Below are 23,529 nucleotides of genomic sequence, written 5' to 3'. Positions count from 1 at the left end.
TCAGTACCTTTTCTTTTTCGGTGATAACTAACTAGTGTGTAGTGTCTCAGTTCAAAGAAGCAGAGCGTGTGGTAAGAGTCAAGTTTCTAGAAGAGGGGCCTAAGGCAGATATTGGGGCTATGCAACCGCAGTATCTTACTGAGTGGAGATCTTTCCAAACAGCCTGCAAGGAGGAGCGAAGCAATAGAGGGACAAGACAGAGCCATGAGTCACAGACCATCTCTAGCTTCTGCTGACCACAGGAAGTGGGTTCTGAAGCACTAGCATCATCATGGCTTTCTTCCTTGAGACAAGGGAACTCTGGTGTCCCTGAGTCAATGGGTCATTGACTATGCACTGCCTTTAGGGAGGTCATAACCTTCTGAGCAAAGAATTCCCAACTCCCTGTAACATTTTAAGAGGTGGTGCATCTGGGGGCCATTATTAGTCAATAGCCACAACAACTAGTTGGAAGGTCTTGATTTGGTGCAGCAAATCAAGCATCCTTTATAGGCATCTTGCTGGGCCTCATGGCCCACAAAGTGAAAAGTAGCTGTTCTCTAGAAGAACAATCATTCTGTTATGGTGTCACTTGAAATGCCCTTAGCAATATTCTCAGAGTAGACTCAGCCAGTCGTCCCCTCTCGTGCTGTTTCTCCCAGCTGTTCTGAGAATAGGGCAATCAGGTGCTGTCAGAAGCCACATCTGCCACAGGCACAGAGCTATTCCTGTCTGTGTGGCAGATCTGGTTTCTGATGGAATCTGCACATTCTTATAGGGGAGGGGAGGGTGGGTAAGGAGGGGTAGCCCAGAAGAGGCATCCACATTAATCCAGGCCATTACTCCTCCCTAGTTAGCCTGTCCGTCCCTGCTCTATCTTGGCTTGCTCTGCTGGGGAGATGGCAACCACAGGTCTAATCAAGGGCTTAGACGAGGATGGCGTCCTAAGTCCTATAGGTTGATTTCCCCCAGTGCAGTGAAACAGCAGTAAAAGCGATGCCACACTGACAATGACTACATGTTTTCTGGGTAATAGGTAGCTTTCAGTCCCTAAACTTTGTAAAAGAAGGTATCACTGACCTTCCAGTTAAGAAAGGCTAAAACCGCAGTTTTTGGATTCTTCTCAACTGGATTGCTTGAGTACCCATTTGAGTTGACTTAGAAATGAGTGCTAAATTAATGAGAGAAAATAAAAGCCAATTTGATCAATGCAGCCTCCTAGAGGCACAGATTTAGCAAGAGAGGACACTGACTGAATTAAAAGAGACACAGTGACAACAGAAGAATGGGATCTTAAGCATACAAGGCTGAACATGAGCTTAGAGATCATGAAAAGTTCCAATTTTCTCACTGTATGTGTGGAAAAATTATTAGCACTGATAAAATAAATTGGCCAAAAATAGTACCAACAAGATGTGGCGAGGGGAAATAAAAATGATTCCAATGAGGATTTTTCTAGGTTTAAGTCAAAGTATTTTAATGTGGAAATAGAAATTTAATGATGGCTGTAGTTAAATTAGGCAAGGAGGGAACAAGGGCAAAACCTGGAAATTGGCTTCTGTATGGTAATTGTACATTTGCTGAGAGTAGGTAATCAATCATTTGGAATCATTTTCTTGAGCAGGTCACGGAAGGGCCCCATCACCATCCTTATGGAGCTGAGTTTCCAATGGTGGGTGCCTGTGACTTGTGCATCTATCCAAGTAGAATATCTTGGTGGGATATGTGGGAAGAGTAGTTTTATGCCCAAACTGATTTTCACTGTTTTAAGGAGGAAGCAGCTCGTACTTTATTTTTTTCTAGTGTTTGTTATGTGCTCAAGCGTAGTCTATCAATGATTTATGAAAGACACTGTCTACTCCATTAATCTTAAGCAAAGGTTAGTTGCTGACTGTGCCTTGCCCTACTGTGGTTAAATATTGTCAACTTTATTAAAGACGCTACAATACTGAATATTTCCAAAACTTCAGTTTGCTGAGGTGTCTAGTCTGTAACTACTCTTTAATACACATTGCACTAGAGGAGGTTGGGGAAAGCAGTTCATGTTTCAAGAGATTATAATCTGGTTGGAACATACAAAACACCTCCTGTACATTATGCCATTTAACACTTATATCAACTTTTTGGAGATACATTATCACCTGGCTTGCAGATGAGAAAACCAAGCTCCAGAGAGGACTTTAATCCAGTAGCTGTTGAGTCACAGCTGAAAACCAGGCCTGTCTGATTTTAGAGTTTGTGATTCGTCTGTGACTGCACAGTGTCCTCACAGCACAACCTTAAAGCAACACATAGTGATTAATTGCCACCTGATGAACAGAGACAGAACTGGCCCCCAACATGGAGCAGATTCAATCCTGGTTGCTGCTGCTAATTATTCTGCCTGGCTTTGAACTCAGTATCCTACATTCTCATCCTTCTAATGTGATTTGTGTGGGAGCAGATTTCAGACCTGAAAAGTATATAGAAATCATGCAGTTTGTGACTTGTTATTATATTTATTTAAGATAGAGAAAAATATAGAGACCTTTGCTCTTTTCCACTGGTACAGTTTATAGATTAGGAAAGCTACTTGATCATATTACCTATTCTACTTTACACCTGCAATTCCAGGTAGAAATAGAAATGTATTCCTGAGACTTGTTGAAATCCCAGGGTTTCCTGTGTGAGAGTCATTCATGCAATCATTCATGGTAACCAATAGTTACCAGGTCTTTACAGTTAAATATTACATGGGATATTCTTACCACACACAAAATACTTTATCCAAAATTTAGATTTCAGTAGGCACTATGTTTTATCTGGCAACCCTATGCAGACATAATAATCAATGGCAGCTCTCACAGATTTGCACACAACTTTATAGACACATAAGGGAAGGGGTAACTTTCCCCATTTGTGATGGCTAAAGGAGGCTTCCCATGGATGTGTGAGCTTGAAGGAAGGATGCTTTCGCTGGGTGATCTTGAGTTACACTTGACAGGCAGAGAAGGAGAGAGGAAATTCCAGATACAGAGAAATGCATCATATGAAAATAATGCCTGGGGTGTATGGGTGATGGGAAGCCAGAAATGAACATGAAGGGCAGAGTGTTACAGGAAGGCTCATTCCTGGTCAGGGAGTCAAAACTGATAGAGGGCAAAAGGGAGAGGTGCCCAGGTATCCCAAACTGTTCCAAGAGTCCAAGACCTGTATGTACAAAGGAGAGATTCTAGTGTGCTCTAGGATTTTTCAATAGAGAAGAGGATGGGTGGGGGAGGGTTTCAAGTACTTCCCAGTCAAACTCCGAAACATCCACTGCTTGTGGGCAAAAGCCCAGGCAAACAGGCGGGGCCCAGAGTGGGGTGGCTGAGTCCCGATAGCAAAATTGCCAGGATTCCAGAGCACTTACTGGTAGGAAGGTTAGGCAGGGCCCAACGGCAGAGAGAGAAGAGTCAAAATGTCACCAAAGTACCACACAAGTTAAAGCCGCCACAAGGCCAAGATGGCGGCAGCCATTGTCTCTGAAGAGCCTGACTGCCAATGCACGACAGGTGCCAGGAGCGAAGCTCAAGCGCAGCCGGCTTACATGTCTGCCATTTCCCATACAATCCTTGCTCCTCCCTCCTTCCCGACTGCTCAGGAAGTCCTTCTTACTGCCTGCTGGGAGCTATAATCCCTGTACCTGAGATGGTGGCCATGTTGGGGTGGGGAAGATGGCGCCTGCTCCTGCAGCCTTGGCGCGCGTTCCTCCCCAACTGAACGTGCAAATTCCTGTAACAATTTCTGAAGGGCGATGGCAGAAAGGTGAATGATTCACAGCTTTAGTCTGTCATTTATACGAGACCATCCATTACTTTCCCCATTAATTTTGTCCATATAATTAGACTTTGGCTAAATTGTACTTCACAAAAGTATGGATCTATTGACCACTGTTAGTGAGAGAGGTAATTTCGGACAATGATCTGTGGTAGAGTGAGGAATGTACTATGAATACTTCTCACACTGCCAGTATGTCACAGTGATCTTCCCGTAGCCATAGTTTCACTTTCTGTTGTTTAAGGTGCTGCCAAAGGAGTTCCAAAAATGTTTTAACAAGATATTGAGAGAGAGAGAAAGGAAGAGACCACATTCACACAACTTTTGTTACAGCATGTTGTTATCATTGCTTTAGTTTACTATCCGTTATACAGGAAAAAATATCTACATTATACACACACAGTTTGTACTTAAACATGGGTAAATAAAGAAACAACAGATCCCAAGTACAGCTTTTCATCCTGCGAACCCCCAAAACTTAATACCTGGCCTGACCATGGTTACACCTTCTCACAGAAGTGGAATTCTCAATCTGGCGTTTCCTCGTCCAAACTAGTGAGATAAAACCCTTTGCCTTTCTCTGAGGGAAGATAGTTTTGCTTAAAATAACCTTTCTTTTGCTAATAACCTTATTCCACCCCTTTTCTCACTGTAAAACTTCTCCTTTGGACAACTCTGCAGTCTTTCTGATTCATGAATCATTTCATAAAGTCAATTAGATCTCTGATTTTTTTCCTGCAGTATTTTGTCTTTTAGCACAGCTATACCTGGGAATCAATGGGTAACTACTGTGACCCCTTTCTTCCCTCATCTTTCCCTTCCTTTTTTCCAATTTACAACTCTTTGTTTTGCAGTGTACACTTAAGAGAATATACTTTAGCAAGACCATGGTTACACCTTAGGAGAGATCTGCTGTGCCAAGACCTCTTTGGCCATGGATCCAGCTCAGGCTACAGTGACTGGCAACAGCTTGATAATGCTGAGCCTTAGGCCTTTGTACCAGCAGGGAGGCCTCTCTACTTCTCTACTTTTTTTTTTTTTTTAAACAATAGTTTCAGGGTTAAGAGACACTGAAGATCTGCAAAGATTTCCCACATCGCTTGTCTTGATCCTTTATTTATTTATTTTTTTAACTCTCTTTGGTTACTAACTAAAGAGAAAAGAGTCCTAATTTGGTGTTATTCTGCCTTTAATATAGTATAGTTCCTTCTGTTGGAAAAAAGAGAAGATGGGGGAGGTGGAGTCAGGGGAGAGAGGACATTCGGGTGGAAAAGCCACAAATCCAGTCAGACTTGAAAACAAAAATCATTTTTTTTTTTTGTTTAATGATAATGACGGATAATGACTGAAGCTTGGAAAATCCAGCCTGGAGACTATTCTCACCTGAAGCCTTTCCTGTGTTGATGGAGTTGTTTTGTGGAGAAAATCCCTACTTTAGGAGAATGCATCAAGTTCACCAAGAGAACAGTGGCTTCCGGTGAATTCGGTCTATTTCTTAAAAATTCCTCACCTGCTCTGTCTCTGACCTCTTATTCTCATCTATTCACAGACTTCTTGTCTTAAAAGTCCTAGTGAGATATTCAAACACGTGCTTCCTTTAGCATAACTCATTTACAAGCTTTGTTTTTCTTGACCTTTTGTTCCATTTCTCTATATTCTACCTATCAGTGAAACCATCCAATATTTCTTTTCCTCTCTGGCTCATCCCACTAAGCATAATCCCTTCCATTTCCAACCCATGTTGCCACAAATGCCATGCATTTATCTTTTGGACCTGTAAGTAGTATCCTATTGTGTGTATGCACCAAGACATTTTGATCCTTGAGTCTAAGGCATCAGCAGGGGAGTGAGAAGGAGATACGTTGAAGCAATGGTGGGAAGAACACAAGGACTGTGGTGATGGGTCTCGGGGCTATGTTGGCAGGAGAACTACAGGAACTACACCTGAGGGGAGAAATCATTGTACATTAGTGACCAATAAATAGTTTTTCAAAAAAGGGTGCCTTGTATGAAAATCTCAAATACTTGCCTTTGAAACTTCATTTTTAAAAAGCTCATTTTTTTTTAATACTGTGCACTCATGAAGCACCTGCTAACTATTCATGTCACACACAGGTTTTCAGGAACATTCCTGGGAGGTCTGTGTCAGCAAGGGAAATTCTTCTGACACAAGCATAGCAGGTGGAGGAGGATACCAGGAAAGGACTGATCACAGCAGTAGATGTTCTTTGCTCTGAGACAGTTTTTCCATATTAGTTCATCATTGTTTTGACTTTGTCTAGTACACCTGGGTCCACACCTGGGCTCAACCATTTACTAGCTGTGTGATCTCAGGCAAGGCACGTCATCTCTCTGAAATGCATGCTCTGTACAGTGAACAGGTGCTGGAGCTTCTGATCCCAAAGACCTCACCTTGAATACTCTAGCCGTCGGCCATCCCTGATAAAGAACCTGTATGGGCATGGCTTTCAGTCTAGACTCACTGGGACCCCCAGCAGGAAATATATCTTACATTGTGACCATATATACATAAATCAATGAGTTTCATGCAATATACCCACAACTACAGTAAATACCCTGATACATTTTTTTTTTTAAATGCTGACCCACTTAACTAATTCCATCTTATGAACCATTATTGGGTCCTGTCTCAGCCTGAAAATACTATGTGGGCTTGATACGTAAATAGCACATTGGCAAAAATGTACCTCTCAACATTAAACAGGGTCAAAATTGTGACTTCTGGCTATCTTTTCTTTTCCTCTTCCTATAGAAAGGCCATTATGAAAGCACACAGTACCCTTTCCTTAGGCAAGAAAAATCACGTGGAGATCTTGGCTGCTGAAAATGAAATGAAGACTTTGGTTTCCAGGGGAATCTCTTGGATTCCAAGGCGTATCCTCTCTCATTGTTAAAATGGAAGGCAGGTCTGAAATAACAATGAAGAAAACGAAACAGCTGCCTGCTCTAACATGCGCTGTAGGGTAAAACCCACCAGATGCCAGGCATGAAATTCACCTCCACCCTGCCCTTCTCTAGAGACATTTCCAAGGCTGCTATTTGCAGAGGAGTAGTGAGTTGGGTGAGCTGACATCAGTATCCACATACTCTCCATTATTGTTTCTCAAACTTGCACATGTTACTCTGTGGATCGGAGGCACCTTCACTGGGGTGACAGTTACGTTAGTGTTAGTGCAATGCACTAACACCAGTGTTAGTGCAGCTGGAGTTGCCCAGGGGCTTTGCCACTATGCCCTGGCCACATTCACTGTCCTTTCAGCAGCCTGGCCCCCCAGAGTGGGGTAACTCCAGGCTGCCATGCCCAACATGGAAATCTTGTCTGGCCCAGCCTCTAACTGGGGCTGACCAGGACTCAATAGCACCAGGGTTTGGTGAGGTCAGGGGGCAGGGAGCACTTCTTCACCTTTCCTGCCTGGTGAGCTTACACATCTAGGATGAATATTTAAAGGACATTTGCCGTAGAACCTTCCACAGCAAGGTCAGGCTGGTGAGAAAGACATAACAGGCTTGATTTTGTCTTAAGGCAGAGCCCTTGAACACAGTCACAGACTCTTCAGCCCATGAAAGATCCATCTTTCTCACTAGGGGTGAGGGTCTGGGCTGGAAAGAAGCAAACCACCACTAACAATACCAAATATATTTTTAAAAATATTTATTTATTTATGCATACAGAACTGGGGTATAAGTCAGAGGTGTAGAGGCAGTGAGAGGATTAACCAGAGGCAGAGTGGGGAGCAAAAGAGGCCTACTGATGAAGCACACTACTGAGGGGAGCAGCGGGAGGGTCAGGAGAGGTCTGCTGTGTCATGTGTGTCACCTCCAGGATGGGGATTGAACTCATGCTGCAGTGGCTTTAGCTTCTCAGTGCTGTGCTTTAATCTGCTGCGTCACCAGGGAGGGCCCCATTTTTTTTTTTTTTTTAAGGAAAAAACTCCTTGGAACCAATATGTTCTTATAAACTTGAAGTCTGAGTCCTGTCTGATTTTGAGACCAGAAATTTTCATAAACTTTTTCCTCACTTAATATCCCGTTGGCTTCTTCTACTTTATGGCAAAGAATTCTAGTAAAACACATGGATCCTATGTTTTGCCAAAATCTTCACCATTAATGTCTAGGGGAAGCTTGTCAACTCTATGAATGAAGAACCCAGTAAGGACATGGTTAATAGGAGAATAAGCCACCTTCGCTGGGCTATATTCACAGCTATTGTAGGGAAAAAAGACAGAAACAGAAAAAGAGCAAACATTATGGGAACTGAAAGGATTTTTTTTTAATTTCTAGAAGAATTTTAGATAGGTCATAGGGGAGAGCAGATGTTTGCACATAAACAGTGGGTCCACTGGGAGAAGCCACCATTGAGCCAGTCCACAGAACAAGAAGGAATTCATCTGTTTCTTGATTACTGAGAAGATTCTATCTTTGGTACTCTCTGGAAAACCGTCTTGCTAGCCTGGTATTACTTAGCTGTAGGGCTTCTGTTGTAAGTGTCATAAAAGTCTTTGCCTTTGTCATTGCCAAATGGAAGCCCTTAGAGAGGAGAGAAGACCAAGGTAGAGTGGAAATGATACAATCTCTGGTATCACAAGAGTCTTAAGCAATTTCTCAGTCACATTGCAGTATTGTAGTCAACTTGTCATGTATTAGGAGAGAGAAAATATGCCATTACAGTATTTGCTAGAAATAAAAACACAAACACATTTGTTGTGGTCTTTGAAAATGTTGCAAGTGTATTTTGTCTTGGGGATCAGCTTACATTAGTTCTTGAATCTTCACTTCCAATTTTTCAGCATCAGCTCCACAAAACTCAAAAACCTGTTCACAAATATGCAAAAGGGAAATATTTATTAGTTTCAAGTATTGCAGTGATGCCAAAGCTTCTCCTTGTTCCTGTTTGTAAAATTATCCTCTACTCATTTCACTTTAAACAGATCTAACTGAGCTCATTAAATTTCTGATGTCCTAACTATCTGGCACTTTCAAAATGGCTTATGCTAATATTTGGCCTAATTTTTATATTTCTTCACAGTATTCCTCTAAGATCCAAACCATAAAGAATGGTGTGGAAATGAGGAAAACCAAATCATTGAAATATGTCAGAACCTTTGTGCTTTGTTATTGAGTCTGTTAACCCACAGTTAAGATTTCCTGATAATGATGTGGCCTGTGATTTCCTCTTCCTTGATGTCTGCCCAAGTTATAGTATCCTGTTCACTCGATTCTAAGGAAGTACATTCTCTTTCCAGATTTCCCAACTCTGAATCAGGAGGCATTTCACAGTTGATGGTATATTTTATTTGGAACACTTTTCAGTAGTATACCAAAGCATGGTGCATCTCTCACCTTACATGTGACGAAATTTGGACACTAAAGACCCTTACTAGTAATTATCAACTTAGCCAGTAGTAAGAGATAGCTGCAGAGAAGGAAGCATGTGGGTGATCTAAAGCTGGGAGTGGGTGAAGACTTGAGTTTCTAGTGAGGGAGGTTTCAGCATCTAGACAGGGTGTTAAGACTTTGGGCAGGAGTTGAAAAAGTCTAGCACTAACTTCAATGCACAGTGAGCAGCAGAGAAGACATTAACCCCTCCCCACCACATGCTTCCCCAGGCAGCCACGTTTTGCCTGGGTACTGCAAGAGGCCCCTGTGTTTCCTTCTTTTCTTTGAAAGCAAACCCCAGACTTGTGACTCCATCTTGATCCCATTTCACTTACCGGCTCGCCCTTGACTCCACTTCCATAACAGCAAATTGCTCTTTTGATTCTTGAGAATAGGTTTACCTAAGTGTGGGTGCAGAATTTCATGATTTATCTGGGCTGCCTTTGTAGCCATATCCTTTATAAACATTCTCTTGGCATTGGCTGCCAGGAGAGAAAGGTGTCAGAAAGGATCTGTGAACAGCTCCATTTCCTAAGAGTCAGGTGCTGGCTGGATGGCGGCTTTATGCACGAAGGGAGTTTCATGGTCCTCTGAAAACAGAGCCTGGACCAAGAGCAGAACCCTGGCGAGATGGAGGCAGGGCGTGTCTACCTCAATGACAGGACTTGGCAAGAAGGAAAAGAATACTAAGCTTAACCGAAAAACCGGTGTGTTGAGTCCATTTCCAGGAAGTGAAGGACCAGGGTGAGGCCAAGAAGTCTGAGCAGGTTCTGTGTGGCTGGAGGTTGGGAGAGAAGGGGATGGGAGTGGCAAAATTTCCTTAATGGCTCAATCTGTTCTTCAAAGAATGTCATTTCTTCTCTTCTACCAAGGAGAGGATGGAATGCACGGTGTGAGAAATTTGGGGGTTCTCTCTGGCTCTCACTGTCTTTCCCGGGCAGTCACCACATGGGCAGTGGCACTGGGCCTGCAGTCCTCCCCTTGAGGCTTCTGTTCTAGAATCCTCCTGGGACTCTGGTCTCAATTATGCTTCAGCAGTGGTTTGGTTCAAGCAAAGGCACATGTAACAGCTGAGCAGAAGAGACACTGTAGAGAAGGGGTGAATCGCCCCCTTGGTACATCTGTTCCCCAGGAGCACCACACCATCACAGAAAGCTAGACAGTCATCTCAACCCTCACTCAGATGTTTGTGTAGTAGTAGATCTCCCGGGTCTGGTTATACCTGCTTCTCTTGGACCTCCCTCACTGACAAAGGGTACTGTGGAAGCCTTTGCTGGGAGTGGGGGAAGCAAAAGACAGGTTTTTTACTTCAAGGAGGAGACTTCCCCTCACAGAGGGGAGGCAGAGTCAGGGGTGTAAGAAATAGGAGGGGCACAGCCCAAAGAGAGATGATTTCCAGGAGGGGTGACTTTCATGACATGAGGTATGACAGGCCTGTGCTGTGACACTGGCCATCACCAAGGGCAGCCAGTAGCCACAAGCTCAATAAGCACCTTGGCTCTTGTGGAATTTGACCTCTCTTTTAGTTGCTTTGAATCTAGCACAGAATGTCATCACCCACTCTCTACCTGAGCCAGGAAACCAAGAAATGTAGCCAAGGCCACATTTAATGAATGCATATACATTCAGACATTGCAAAAATTAAAGGCATACCATTTAGAAGATTATTTAAAAAGGGCATTATCTGTGAAAGGATGTCCAGATTAGGACAGTTCGACCAGGCCCCAGAATCTCCCTTCCAAATAGAACCCTGTGCATTAAGGGTTTTTTACCACATGAGGGGGAAAGCCTGTGAATTTTTCATCACAAATTAGTTCAGCCTACTTTCACATTTTTACAAATTAAGTTCTACAGTATAGAGCCTTCTCTGTAGATTCTTTCACTCAATATCACACCCATGAAATTTCTCATTTTTTTTTTCAGGGTTTACTCATATACTGTTATATAACTAACACAATGTATTCATTTGGGCTATTACCAATAATGCTGCTAGACACATTCGTTCTGTATCTTTGGGGGATATTGTTGCAGGCTCCTGCCCTGTTGACTTCTTTTGTATGGGATCACTTAGACCAACATTAGTAGGTGTTTGGCAAAGTGATCTCCCCAAGATATACTCCACTAGCAGGGGAGGGAGGACCTACTTCACAGAATTCAGCATAGCTAGTATTTTCCACGTTAACCATGCTGGTGTCTGTAGGTGACATTACATTTGTCACCGGATTCCTTGGATTTAACTCGCCAACATTTAATTAGACTTTAGCAATAGCTGAGAGCTTGTCTCTGTCTCCAGTCTTGCGCCTCTTAAACCCCATCTCCCCAGACACCTTTTGAGGTGTCAAAAGCCCCAATCTAATGATGTTACCCTTCTTTATAAAATTCCCCAAGGTTTTTCCTCACTGTAAAATCAAAGTATCTTATAAGGATGCCTTGACATTGTCCTGGTCACCTCATGGTCACTCTCTACAATAAACTCTGACTCTAGCAACTCTCCGTCGCTGGATTCATTTATTCGTTTAACTAATAATGTGTGCCTACCATGACCCTGACATTGTGACAAAACAGATAAAGTCTCTTTGTGGTGCTTATCATAGTCCCTACCCATGCCATTTTATAGCGCCTTGCACCTTTCCAACCTACTCTTTTGTGGAGCTTAACCCACCTTCAAGAGCAAACACATCAAGTCCTTCCTGAAGTCTTTGTGATTGAAGAATGTCCTATGCATCCACTTTAAAGAATTGCTTTTGTTACTTGTCTTGCTTACTTCGTATCTTATGTTTGCTTTACTACCTAGTCCTGATCCTTCTACTTATATGCTGGAAGAATGATTTTAGGCCTGAAGTGAGGTGAGTTAAATTATTTCTATTTATTGAATCATGGGTCATAGGCTCTGTATAGTGTTAAATTTTAGGGACTAGGTATGAACTGTTTTATTCTTCTTCTAGTTTGCCAGAGATACATGTCATATTTTAGCACTCTGTCTAGCACCAGGATTTGTATACCGGATCTTAATAATGGTAGTTAATGAATGAGAAGCAGCTCATTACTAAGAGTTTACTTCTAAGTACTTTTCTTTAGAAGATAATATACTTCTATGTGCAAGGCAGCTAATATATACATTCTGGCCAAAATTTTCTTATTTTAACCTAAATGTTTGACTGTGCTCTCAAAGGCACACTCCGCCCTGAGACATTAGGAAGCAATGTTTACTTTTCTCTTCTCAATGCCTCATTTTTAAAAAGATTTATTTATTGATGCTTACAGAACTGGGGAACAGGCCAGAGGTGTGGTGGGTGAGAAGATTCACCAGAGACAGAGTGGGAAGCAGAACAGGCCTACTGACAAAGTACACTGCTGAGGGGAGCAGTGGGCAGGTCAGGAGAGGTCTGCCACACCATGTGGGTCAGCTCCCTGGCAGGGGATCGAACTCGTGCTTTAGTGGCTTCACAGGGCTTCATAATGTGGTGCTTTAACCCATTGTGCCACCAGCGAGAGACCCCTCAATGCTTCATTTTATATGCCTGCTTCCACCCCTGTAAGCAGTGCTAATGACAGTGATAAGTTCCAGTTCACAGAGACCAGTGGGGTCTGGAATGGCTGCAAAAGAATTACCTAAGCCTCCACAAAAACATTATGGACATTTTCAAATCTATGCAAGAATAAAATAATAAAGCAATATTCTCTCCCTGGATAGACCTCATTTGCACTCCACAATACATAGCCTTTACTTTGTATTCTTTGCTGTAATGAATCTTAGCTATAAGTATATTCCACTATTGAGTCTAAGTCCTTCTGGCAAATCACCAAACCAAGTATGCCTCTATTTCAATGATTTAAAATTTAGAGCATAGGGCAGAGATTCAGATATAAAATTTAAGGAGTGCCCAAAACTCAGTAATCAAGAGACTGTTTTAATAACTTTTAAAGTATGAGAAATGAATGCCTAAAATTCACGATAAACAAGACATCAAAAATTCAAATAAGGGTAAGATTCTACCCTACCCTTGCAGTCTCTGGCTTCACTTGCCTTACCCCAATCCCTGACCTGGAGAAAAGAGGTACACAAATAATAAATGCCTTTCAGTTGCTAAAGCCAAAGTTGAGAGTAGCATCGCCAGCAATGTTTGTGAAGGCTGCTAATGGTGATAAATGGTCGCTGCCCTCATCTGATGCTCTTTTCATCTCCCTGAGTGTTTGCCTCTCCCAGTCCATTAGTCTCTGTCAGTGTCTCAGCTGCTTATGGGGTGACCAGGTAACCTGTTTTAGAGCAATGCATCCTTCAAAGTCCTGAAGACCACAAGAGAGTTTTTTCTCCGTATGCAGAAACCCATCTGTACCTAACAGCCCATCACAGGTTGAATGTAATTGGGTAGTTAACATGCGGATGTTCAGATGACCAAAGTTCTTAACAGAGCTTTCTTTAGTGGTCTCCTAACTTTTTAAGTTTCTATTTATAAACGATCAGGGAGATAGATACACTGGGAGATCCTAGGGTGCTAGTAATAGTTGCATGCTATAGTAGGTACTAATTATACCATTTGGCAATTCATTGGCCTACAGGAACACACATTTTCATGATAATCATTCAAAGATGCATAGGATGGTCCCTACTTTCCAGAGCAGGAAACAGCCTCAAGCCACCTGCTAACAAGAGGCAGATGAAGGGCTCAACTACAGTCATCTGACTACAGAAGCAAAAACTAGTGGGGCTTTTTTTTTTTTATTTAAGTAGAAAAAGCAATTTTTTTTTAAATGAACCTGAACAGCAAGCATCTGGGAGGTGATCCTTTAGGTGATTCACCATCCTTCTCACTTCTAGTCTCACTATTGTCCCCGACTGGCCCTTGAAGACAATCCTGTCCCCTTTCTAGTACACCCTGGAGCCAGGGAGTTGCTAGAAATAACTTCCATGATCTCAGGAGGAGCCCTACCGCACAAGAGCAAGAGCTTACTTGGGCTTCATAGGAGAGCTCAGTTCTTTTGAATTACTCATCCAGGAATAATTAATCTATTAGCATCTGTGCAGCCATATCCCATCACTCTTCTAGTGGACTGAAGTGACTTGGGAAGCCTAAAATGGCTTTAATATCATAGGCAGAGACAACTTTTGATAGCTGGCTCATACTAAACAGTTGGCCAAGAGCTGCTAAGTCTTTCTTATTCTACCTTTCCCCTACTTTGGTCTGGAACCAATGCGATTAACCCTAGAGATCTACTGGTGGACTTTAGAAAGGCATCAAAACTCTAGTATTAGCTACAGCTAATGTTCATATGCATATTTTTTGAAGAGTTTATAGATATTGGATTTTAAGAGGTCCTCAAAGCCAAATTTATGAATTGCTTAGATTAAAAACAATGTCAGGTTCCAGTTACAAAAAGCAGTCAAGTTTTTGGGTGGCTTCTCTGGAAGGCCACAGAATACACTTTTTTGAAAAATCTCAGTTGACTGAGATTTATATATATCTTGGGATATAATATGGGAGATTTATATAATATGGGAGATTTATATATATCTTGGGATTTATATATCTTGGGATATAATATGATGCTCCAGATGAAAACAAGCCCACATTATTTATTACATGGAATGTGCTTTGCCTCTTCTTTGTTCTAACACTGTGAAATGATCACAGTTGTTGTTTAAATTTCATCCCTACCCAATATTCATCCAACCTACTCATGAAAACTCCCAGCACCAGGGAATTTACCATGGCCCTACATTACAGGGTTTCTTTTAACCTAACATTTTATTGTGTGATAGTCTATATCTTTTGAGAATACCTGAAATGAGCTGGAATCCAGGGCAAGGTGAAAGAGCAAAATCATTACAAGATGGTGCAGTGTGGGGATGGCAGGTCAGGAAGGGGAGGCCAGGAAGCTGTAGGTGAAGGAGAATCCCGTATTTGAGCAGAGGAGGCTCGTCAGACAGTCCTGGCAGCAGTGGGAGAGAGAAACCCAAGGGATTCCCTAAAGCATCTCTATCTAATGCAAGGGAGCATCATATTTTCAAGGGAAGTAAGTGTTCTCCTATGTCTGTGCTCCACGAGGAATAAAACCTTTTACACATGCACATTTTAAAAGCATAATGCACAGTGGTTCTTAGCCAGATGTTTTACTGGAAATGTGAAGATATTTCTTCTACTATTCCTCAGTCGAATTGGACTCTAGATTTCCTTTAATGCTAGATAAGTAGTGCGTCACTGCTTCAGTAAGTCATTTTATCAGTTGTACTGTCCTAGGTGAAAGAGAGGAACACATTTATGGAAATGATCTCAAAGAAGTGAAATTAATTTTTCTCTACCCCAGGAGAGTAGTGGTATCACCAGAAGCCTTTCTAGTTGGTTCCATTGAGAGAAGATAGAAACTCATATGATCTCTTTGTCAAGTCACTCACTCCAAACTTCTTCAGTTTCTAGGGATTTTCCTGTGCAGATCACTGTAAGGTAGGACCCCGAGAGGATGGACATGGTTTGAGGGGTACCATGGGCTGAAGGCCACTCCCTAGGTGCAGTGGTGGAAGATCTTGTAGTATAATTGAGGCAACAAATGTTGGGAAATGAGTCAAAAGAGGTAAAGGATTTCAGATGCTGTTTCTTTATACTCGACTTCCCCTTTGTCTTTCGCCTTTGTTTTCTGCACAGAAGATTGATATTATTTGTTCAATGGAGCCCATGTAACAAATCTTTTTTTCTTTTTTGTAGGTTTTCAAGTGACATCTACGTCAATCCAGGTATGAATCTCTTGAGAGCTATGATTGGACGAATAGGCACGTTTTAGAAGTACACTCATTTGTATTTTGTGATATCAGTGATCTCAAGTTTTAAAAAACAAACAAAACAAAACTCCACATCCAGGATGTTAAGTTAGTCATATCAATGAGAAATTCAATAAAATGTCTTCAGACATGGGTATCTACAACATAATCAGAGGCTTCTTGGACAACTCTGGAATTAGACTATGGGGAGATGGATCAGCTTCATGGACAGCATCATCAATTTAGTTAATTTTATTTTCTATTAACTAACTGGCAGAAAATTCAGATTTGATATCCTTATGATCCTTAGGACAGAGGCATTTTGTCCCAGCAGTTCAAGACAGATTCAGTCTGTAGACACCAATTAAGAAATAATTGTTTTTAAGAGCCCAGTTGAGGGCTCTTCTACCTCCACACAGAATTGAGAGCCAGCAGGGCAAAGACTTTCCTCAAAAGCATAGCTATGGATTTGCTCAAAATGCTAGATGCATAATCAATTGAGAACACGGGAGTTTTATTTCAGAAAATGGAAACTAAACTTTTGTAGCGTCAGCAGCCACCAAACAATATCACCTGCTGAAGAGATGGAACTAGAAAACTCTTCTTTTAATTTTTTTTAAAGATGTATTTAGCCATGTATACAAGAACTGGGGTACAGACCAGAGGTGAGAGGGCATTCACCAGAGACAGAGTGGGGAGCAGAAGAGTCAGGTTAAATGAAATACACTGCTGAGGGGAGCAGTGGGGAGACAGGAGAGGTCTGCTGTGCCATGTAGGTCACCTCCCTGGCTGGGGACCGAACTCGTGCTGCTGTGGCTGAGGATAACTTCATAGTGCTGCACTTTAACCTTCTGCACCACCAGGAAAGCCCAGAAAACTGTTCTGAATTAGAGAGAAACTTTGCCTGTGTTACACTGGCATGAGCACAGAATCAAGCAGGAAGGCAGAGCTGCCAGTGGGATGCAGGGGCAAGAGCCTAGTATCACTCTTCTATTTGTTCACTCTTCAGACAAAACCAAGTAAGTGTTTTTCACTTAGGAGGGATTCTTCTAGATATGGATGTTTCAAATCAAGCATAAATTCTCCAAGTGCTTGGACTGGAACGAGAAAAATATATGAGGTTAATACCCAACTCAAACAGAAATGGGCTTGGAAAGGAAGATTGGATCAAAATCTTGGAAAACTTGAAATTAAGACTTGAACACAGGGTCTAGTCTTGATTCTGTAGGCAAGAGAAGGGAAGACAGCAAACATTAGGTAAGAGAATGACACACATGATGTCGTTAAGGATCTGGTTGTTATGGATCTAAGGATGGAAGTAGGGGATGAGGAAGACTACTGTAATGATCTCAGTTAACAGTATCTCTAGCCAAAACCAGAAATAAGGATGAAATTATTAAAAGGGGCAAGGTAGAATGGAAAAAAGATAGAACTTTGGCAAACACAGAATTGACAACAACAGGAGAAAAGGAACCAGAAGAGAACTTGGGGGAGGGATTCAGGGGTAGAAGCCAGAAGAAGAGGATGTTCCTATTACATAGAAGCTGTTTGGTTAACTGAGGAATACAAAGGTTGAAAAGTTACTATTGAAATTAGATGTCGGAGATTCTTTTATGACTTTCAAGAGCCTAGATGAGGTAATGAGTGAGAAATGACAGTTGAAAAAAAGTAGATGTAGTCTACTCACTCAAGAATTAGGGCATGAAATGAAGAAGAGTAATCTGATATATTCATTAGAAACATTTTGGTTGAAAGTAACAGTCACCCAAAGGTTTCATTATTAAAGAATCTATGAGGATACTTCAGATTTCTTGCATGAAGATATTTAGGGTTCAATCAATGTCAGCAGAAGCCCTGGCTTGACTTTGTTTTCCTCTGCTTGGTGCCTTGATTTTCAGGTTCCCCGTGGTGGCAAATTACCTGGGGTAGTTTTAGCCTCCTAGTCGTCCAGGCTCCAATCCAATGAAATCAAAAGCATAAGCTTTTGCCTAGTCACTTAAGCAAAGTCCTGGAATTTGCTGTGTTTGGTTTGTATTGGCTTGTCTGCAGTCAAAATTTCATTCCTGATGGGGACAGGGCTCATGGATTGGTCTAGATGTGGAGATAAAGCCCTACAGAAGCATATGGATAAAGAAGGGAAAGGGAAGTGTTTTTTTTTTTTTTTGTGGAGAAAATGTTGACAGGTAGGTAGAGAAGTTGAAGGTGCCTTGATTTTCAAGTTAAATAGCTTCAATTTTTAAGTAAAAACTAATGAAAGGTCATGCTATTTTTGGGGAAAATTATTTAAATATATTGCACTGAATATATTTCAGCAAATATATACAAAAAGAAACTGAAAATAAAATTCTACTGTTAGCATATGAAAAGCTTTATTCTTTATATTGAATATAAAATATTTACACAGTTTAAGACTGAATTTTTTACTTGACATAATCCTTCATAACATTTTAAAATTGTGTACAATTTCAAAGAATAGATGTATTATAAATCCCTTAGCCATTCTACTAAAAAGTACATTTAGAGTGCTTCTATATTTTATCACAAATAATATTACTCTTACTATTCATTTAGTTGTTTTACCTTATATTTCTGTAGCAGAAGTCGTCCTTCCTAAGTGTGTGGCAAAGCACATTTCATAAGGTATGAGCATAAGGTATGTTAGTGATTCCAACCATAAATGTAATTATAGTTTCCTCATATACCAAGTATTTCCAGTGCTAGCTTCAAGACAATAACTAACATAACATACTGAACACTTACTACATGTAGAGATGGGTCTAAAAACTTTACTCATGTTAATTCATTTAATTCTCACCACAACCTTGTGAAGGGAAGAAGTTGTTATGATCTGTATTTCTACAGACAGGGAAACTAAGATACAAAGAAGTTGTTAAAGGAAACAGTTAGGAAGTGGTAGACCGGTATTTGGAACAAAGAAATCTGAACCCAGAGCCTGCACGATCTGTCACTCACCTGTATTTCCTTGCCATTATTTTTGAACATTTCTCCAAATATTGCTAGTGATTTATGAGCATTTGTGTAATGACTTCATCATGTCCTTTTAAAGATATTCTTTGGGGCCCTCCCTGGTGGCGCAGCGGGTTAAAGCACAGCACAAAGAAACTTAAACCACTTCCGCATGAGTTTGATTCCCGCCTGCCCCGGAGGTGACCACATGGCGAGGCAGACCTCTCCCGGCCCGCCCGCTGCTCCCCTCAGCAGTGTACTTCGTTGATCTGCCTGTTCTGCTCCCCATTCTCTCTCTCTGTTGAATCCTCTCACCCTCTGCATCTCTGACCTGTACCCCAATTCTGTACAAATAAATAAATAAATCTTTAAAAAAAAAAAAAGATATTCTTTGGATGGTTCTGCCCCAGAAAGGTGTAATAATGAGATATCACTTACAGAACTGCACACAGATGCACGAAACGGGAGATTTGTTATATTCATGCATGTTTTAACCCCTCACCAATAGGTACAGTTCAGAAACTAAGAATTACATTGCTAAGTATGAGAAATAAATGTAGTTTTTTTTTTTTTAAATCCATCCAGGACTTCAGGTATTTTTTTAGGCTCTCTGATTTTTTTTTAAGATTTATTTATTTATGTATATAGAACTGGGGTACAGGGCAGAGGTGTAGGGGCAATGAGAAGGTTCACAGGGGCAGAGTGGGCAGCAGAACAGGCAGACTGGTGAAGTACACTGCCAAGGAGAGACTGCCAAAGGTCTGCCGCGCCATGTGGATCACCTCCGGGGCCAGGGATCGAACTTGCACTGAAGCGCCTGTGACCAACTTGCAGTACTGTGCTCTAACCCGTTGTACCACCAGGGAGGGTCTGGATCTCTGATTCTGAATCTAATTCAAGTCTGCCAGTTACCATGGAAACATACCTTTGAGGTTTCCTTGAAGAGTAGAAACATCGGTATTGCTCTGACTTTGTAAGTTTGGGCCAACTCCTACAGGGGGAAAATGGCATAAAATCACAAATTGGTGTCTCCTGTCTGCCAAGTATGAGGCTGGGTGACTTCTTAGGCAGTGTCTGACAGCCAGGAAAGGCTCATACTTTACAGGTTCTCTGGCAAAGAACCTTTAAAAAAAATGTACCTTCTAAGCCTCTAGGAAAGTGACAACAGAAAATGAATGTTCCCAGCATTCCTGAGCTTTCCCATCCCAGAGCTCTACGCGAGAGTGGAAGGTGGAGGTGGAAATGCAGTAGGTGCTAAAACACTAAAAGAGCAGGGCTTTAAAAAATTTGACATGTTACATTTTTAAAATATAAGGTGTATACAATATTACCTTGATACATTTATATTGCAGTATTACCATTACAGCAAGCTTAGTCACATTACATTACAGCACAGTGTTACTGTCTATACTCACATACTGAGCATTACATTTCAATGATTTCTTTACCACTTGTGAAATTTTATCCTCTCGAACACTAGCAAGATTATACCCTCAAATACTACTGGGAGGCAGTTACCCTAACCTTTCAGTAACTACCATTTTACTATCTGCTTTTCTTTTCTTTTTTTATGTTTGACTTATCCAGATTCCATATATAAGTGCTATCATTTTTCTCTTCACTATTGCATCTGACCTAGCACAAGGTACTCAAGATTCACCCATGTTGTAAATCACAGTTTTCCTTCATTTCTAAGTAAAGCCTATTTAAAAAATCTTGTGAAAAAAGGCCAGAGTCAAGGTCTCTTTCTAGTTTATACTGAGACATGAAGGACATAATGATCTCGAATACAGTTCTATTCTTTAAAGCCCTATTTCTCTTCACTGCCCATCTGTGATAGATTTGGAACTAAAGACAAACTTATGTAAGAATTTCAATTCTAATTTCCAATTAGAAAGCATACAATCTGCTTTCAAATGTCAGTTTCTGTTTATCTTGTTTTTGAGTTCATGACCACAACAATGATAACTAATAATGAGGATAGACAATTATGCATTTTCTTTCACTTTAAAAGTCAGAGCTATAATTGAAAAGTCAAACAATAACACACAGTCATGAGGGCATGGAGTATCAGAACCCTCAAAATTGTGGGAAACTGAAATGGTACAGCTGCATTGGAAAACAGTTTCAGTTCCTCAAACTGTTCAATACTGAGTTAACATGTGAGCCAACAATTTCACTTCTAGACAGATATTCGAGACATGAAGGCACAGACACATATCTTTATGTTGATATTATTCATAATAATCAGAAGGTTGAAACAACCCAAATATCCATTCATCAATGAATGAATAAACATAGTAGTTTAGCATTAAGCAATAAAAAGTATGAAGTACTAATTAATATAAACTATAACATGGATGAACCTTGAACACATACTCAACAGAACACCAGGTACTCCATGATTCCACTTATACAAAATATCAGTACAAGTGAATCTACAGACAGAATGTAGATTTCTGGTTGTTTAGAGTTAGGGGTGGGGAATGAAGGGAACTGATAATGACTTCTTTACAGTGATGAAAATATTCTAAAATTGATTGTTGTGAGAGTTGCACAATTCAGTAAATATAAAAAAGATAATGAGCCTTACTGTGTAATCTGAAGGCACAGTGTATGATTCAACTTAAAGGGATATTAAATCCTTTCACACTTAATGAAATCTAAAGGAAATAGAGAAATAAAACCACAATTACGTGTCCTGGGCACTGTCCTATAATTTATGTATTTTATTTCATTTTATATTCTGCTAAGTACGACTACTCTTGTTTAACAGATGAAAAAGCTGAATTTATAGAGGTGAACCGGTAATAAGTGAATAATAGATTTAAAATTTTTTATTCTTTTTATTTTGTTTTTATTCTAAAGTTCAAATTCAATTTAATGAATGTATAAGTCATATGTTATTATAGCTTTTCCTCATTATAAATGGATGTTTGCAAGAAAGTTTTACAGAAACATTGTGTGTCCAAGGTACAAAGTGAACAAGGTAAATTTTGATTAAAACTTGAGGTTGATTATTTGGGGATCATGAAACAGGGAGAAGCAAGAGGGATAGATTTCCTGGAATTCCTTGTGATGTTTAGAAAACCCACAATACCATAAGATACAGCAATCTAGAATGTGGAAACCAAGGTTTTTAAAAAGTTTTCAATGCATTGAGTTAAGTTTTAGAAATTAATTGGCAATCTGTTAAGGGAGGTGAAAATCATTTTTCACCTTGACCCCCAACTCTAGTCAACTCTGCTAAGAGTATAGAGCAATTGTGCTAAATAGGATACTGGAGAAAGTCTGCAGCACGTGGGAAAGCTTTCTGGGATTGATTAGCAATGTCTGTCAAAGTATGGGCATAAAGAGGGGACTATAGGAGAACCTATCTTTGCTATTCTTTTTCAAAGTAGTAATAAACTTGTAAGAACATCCTGAGGCAGCTCACCACAGTTTATCAGGACAAAAACTGTTAAATTAATCATATAATCACTGAGACAGTGCTCTCAATGGCATTGCATGAGATTTCATGTACCTACACAAAAGGATTCAGGATTCTTACCTGAGCATCGTCCACATCTACAGTAGCAAACATTACATTTTGGTACTGCAGTGTCATTGCCTTCAAAATAAAGGGAAAAGAAATTCCCTATTAGTTTAATAATGACATCAAAACTGATGTTCTGATACTTTTGTTTTCTACTTTTTTTTGGCAAAAAAACAGAAAATGACCATCAAGATCATTTAAAGAGTTACGCATCATTCTGACATTTTAATATTACCTGGAACTTGAACCATCATAGTCAAATGTCAGATGATGCCAAGGTCACATAAAGATCAGTGAAGACCCAGAGTCTTTAGGAACCAAACTCAAGATTAGAATTTCAAAGTTGGAAACTGGCACAAAGCAGAGAAATAACTAAATGCATGAGATGGGTCCTGGCTTAACTATGGGGTAAAGGGCGAGAGAGATTTTCCCAACAGGGAGTCTGTCTTTAGTGATCTTTAAAGTAAATAGTGCCACATTACAATAGGTAAGATATGGACACAATCCAAATGACCCAAAATAGAGGACTGAATCAAGAAGATGTGGTATAAATACACAATGGAATACTATCCAGCCATCAAAAAGATAAACTTCGGCCATTTGAAGTAACATGGATGGAGCTGGAAGGGATTATGCTCGATTAAATAAACCAGAATGAAAGAGAAAAATATTGGATGGATTCATTTATAGGAGGAATGTACAGAAACCAAAATAACAGACCAGGAAAATTATAATAAATTAAAAAACAAAAGTAACGGGCAACTATTAATCAGGAACATTCTGTGAGGAGGCAAGGGGGAGGGGGAGGGATCAAAACAGGGGAGGGAATGTGTTCTTATACAAGTACTATGGTGATAGTGCACGGGTGAATTGATGGTGGAAATTCTATGGGGACTACACCTGAGATAAGAAAGCAAACACTGTACAAAAATGAAAAATGATGTAAAAAAATATATATATATAAATAAATAATTTAAAAAATAAAACAAAATTATGAATTAACAAGAAAAAAAATACAGACTTTTAAGCTGAATCTCCCATCTCTGCCTCTACTTTCGCCTTTTGTAGGCTTCTAGGGAGGTGGTAGTGTTGGCAGTGG

At 40.5% G+C, this 23,529-nt stretch overlaps 1 protein-coding gene across 1 annotated transcript in view; it reads right to left on the bottom strand.

The window, feature by feature from the left end:
• Positions 1 to 17,520: 17,520 nt before the first annotated feature.
• The window catches only part of TXNDC8 (thioredoxin domain containing 8 (spermatozoa)), an 8,445-nt gene continuing 2,436 nt past the window's right edge, over positions 17,521 to 23,529 (bottom strand). Inside the window, exons 3-4 of the mRNA XM_012721235.1 lie at positions 19,821 to 19,886; positions 17,521 to 17,556 (exon numbers count right to left, since the gene is read on the bottom strand). Of these exons, the coding sequence (XP_012576689.1) occupies positions 17,521 to 17,556; positions 19,821 to 19,886 (102 nt within the window). The remainder of the gene's footprint in view (positions 17,557 to 19,820; positions 19,887 to 23,529) is intronic.

The sequence above is a fragment of the Condylura cristata genome, unplaced genomic scaffold (genome assembly GCF_000260355.1).
Source record: "Condylura cristata isolate star-nosed mole 26May11 unplaced genomic scaffold, ConCri1.0 scaffold00006, whole genome shotgun sequence".
Taxonomy (NCBI): Eukaryota; Metazoa; Chordata; class Mammalia; order Eulipotyphla; family Talpidae; genus Condylura; species Condylura cristata.
Note: the sequence above shows the minus strand (reverse complement) of the source record. Positions and strands in the feature narration are given on the sequence as shown.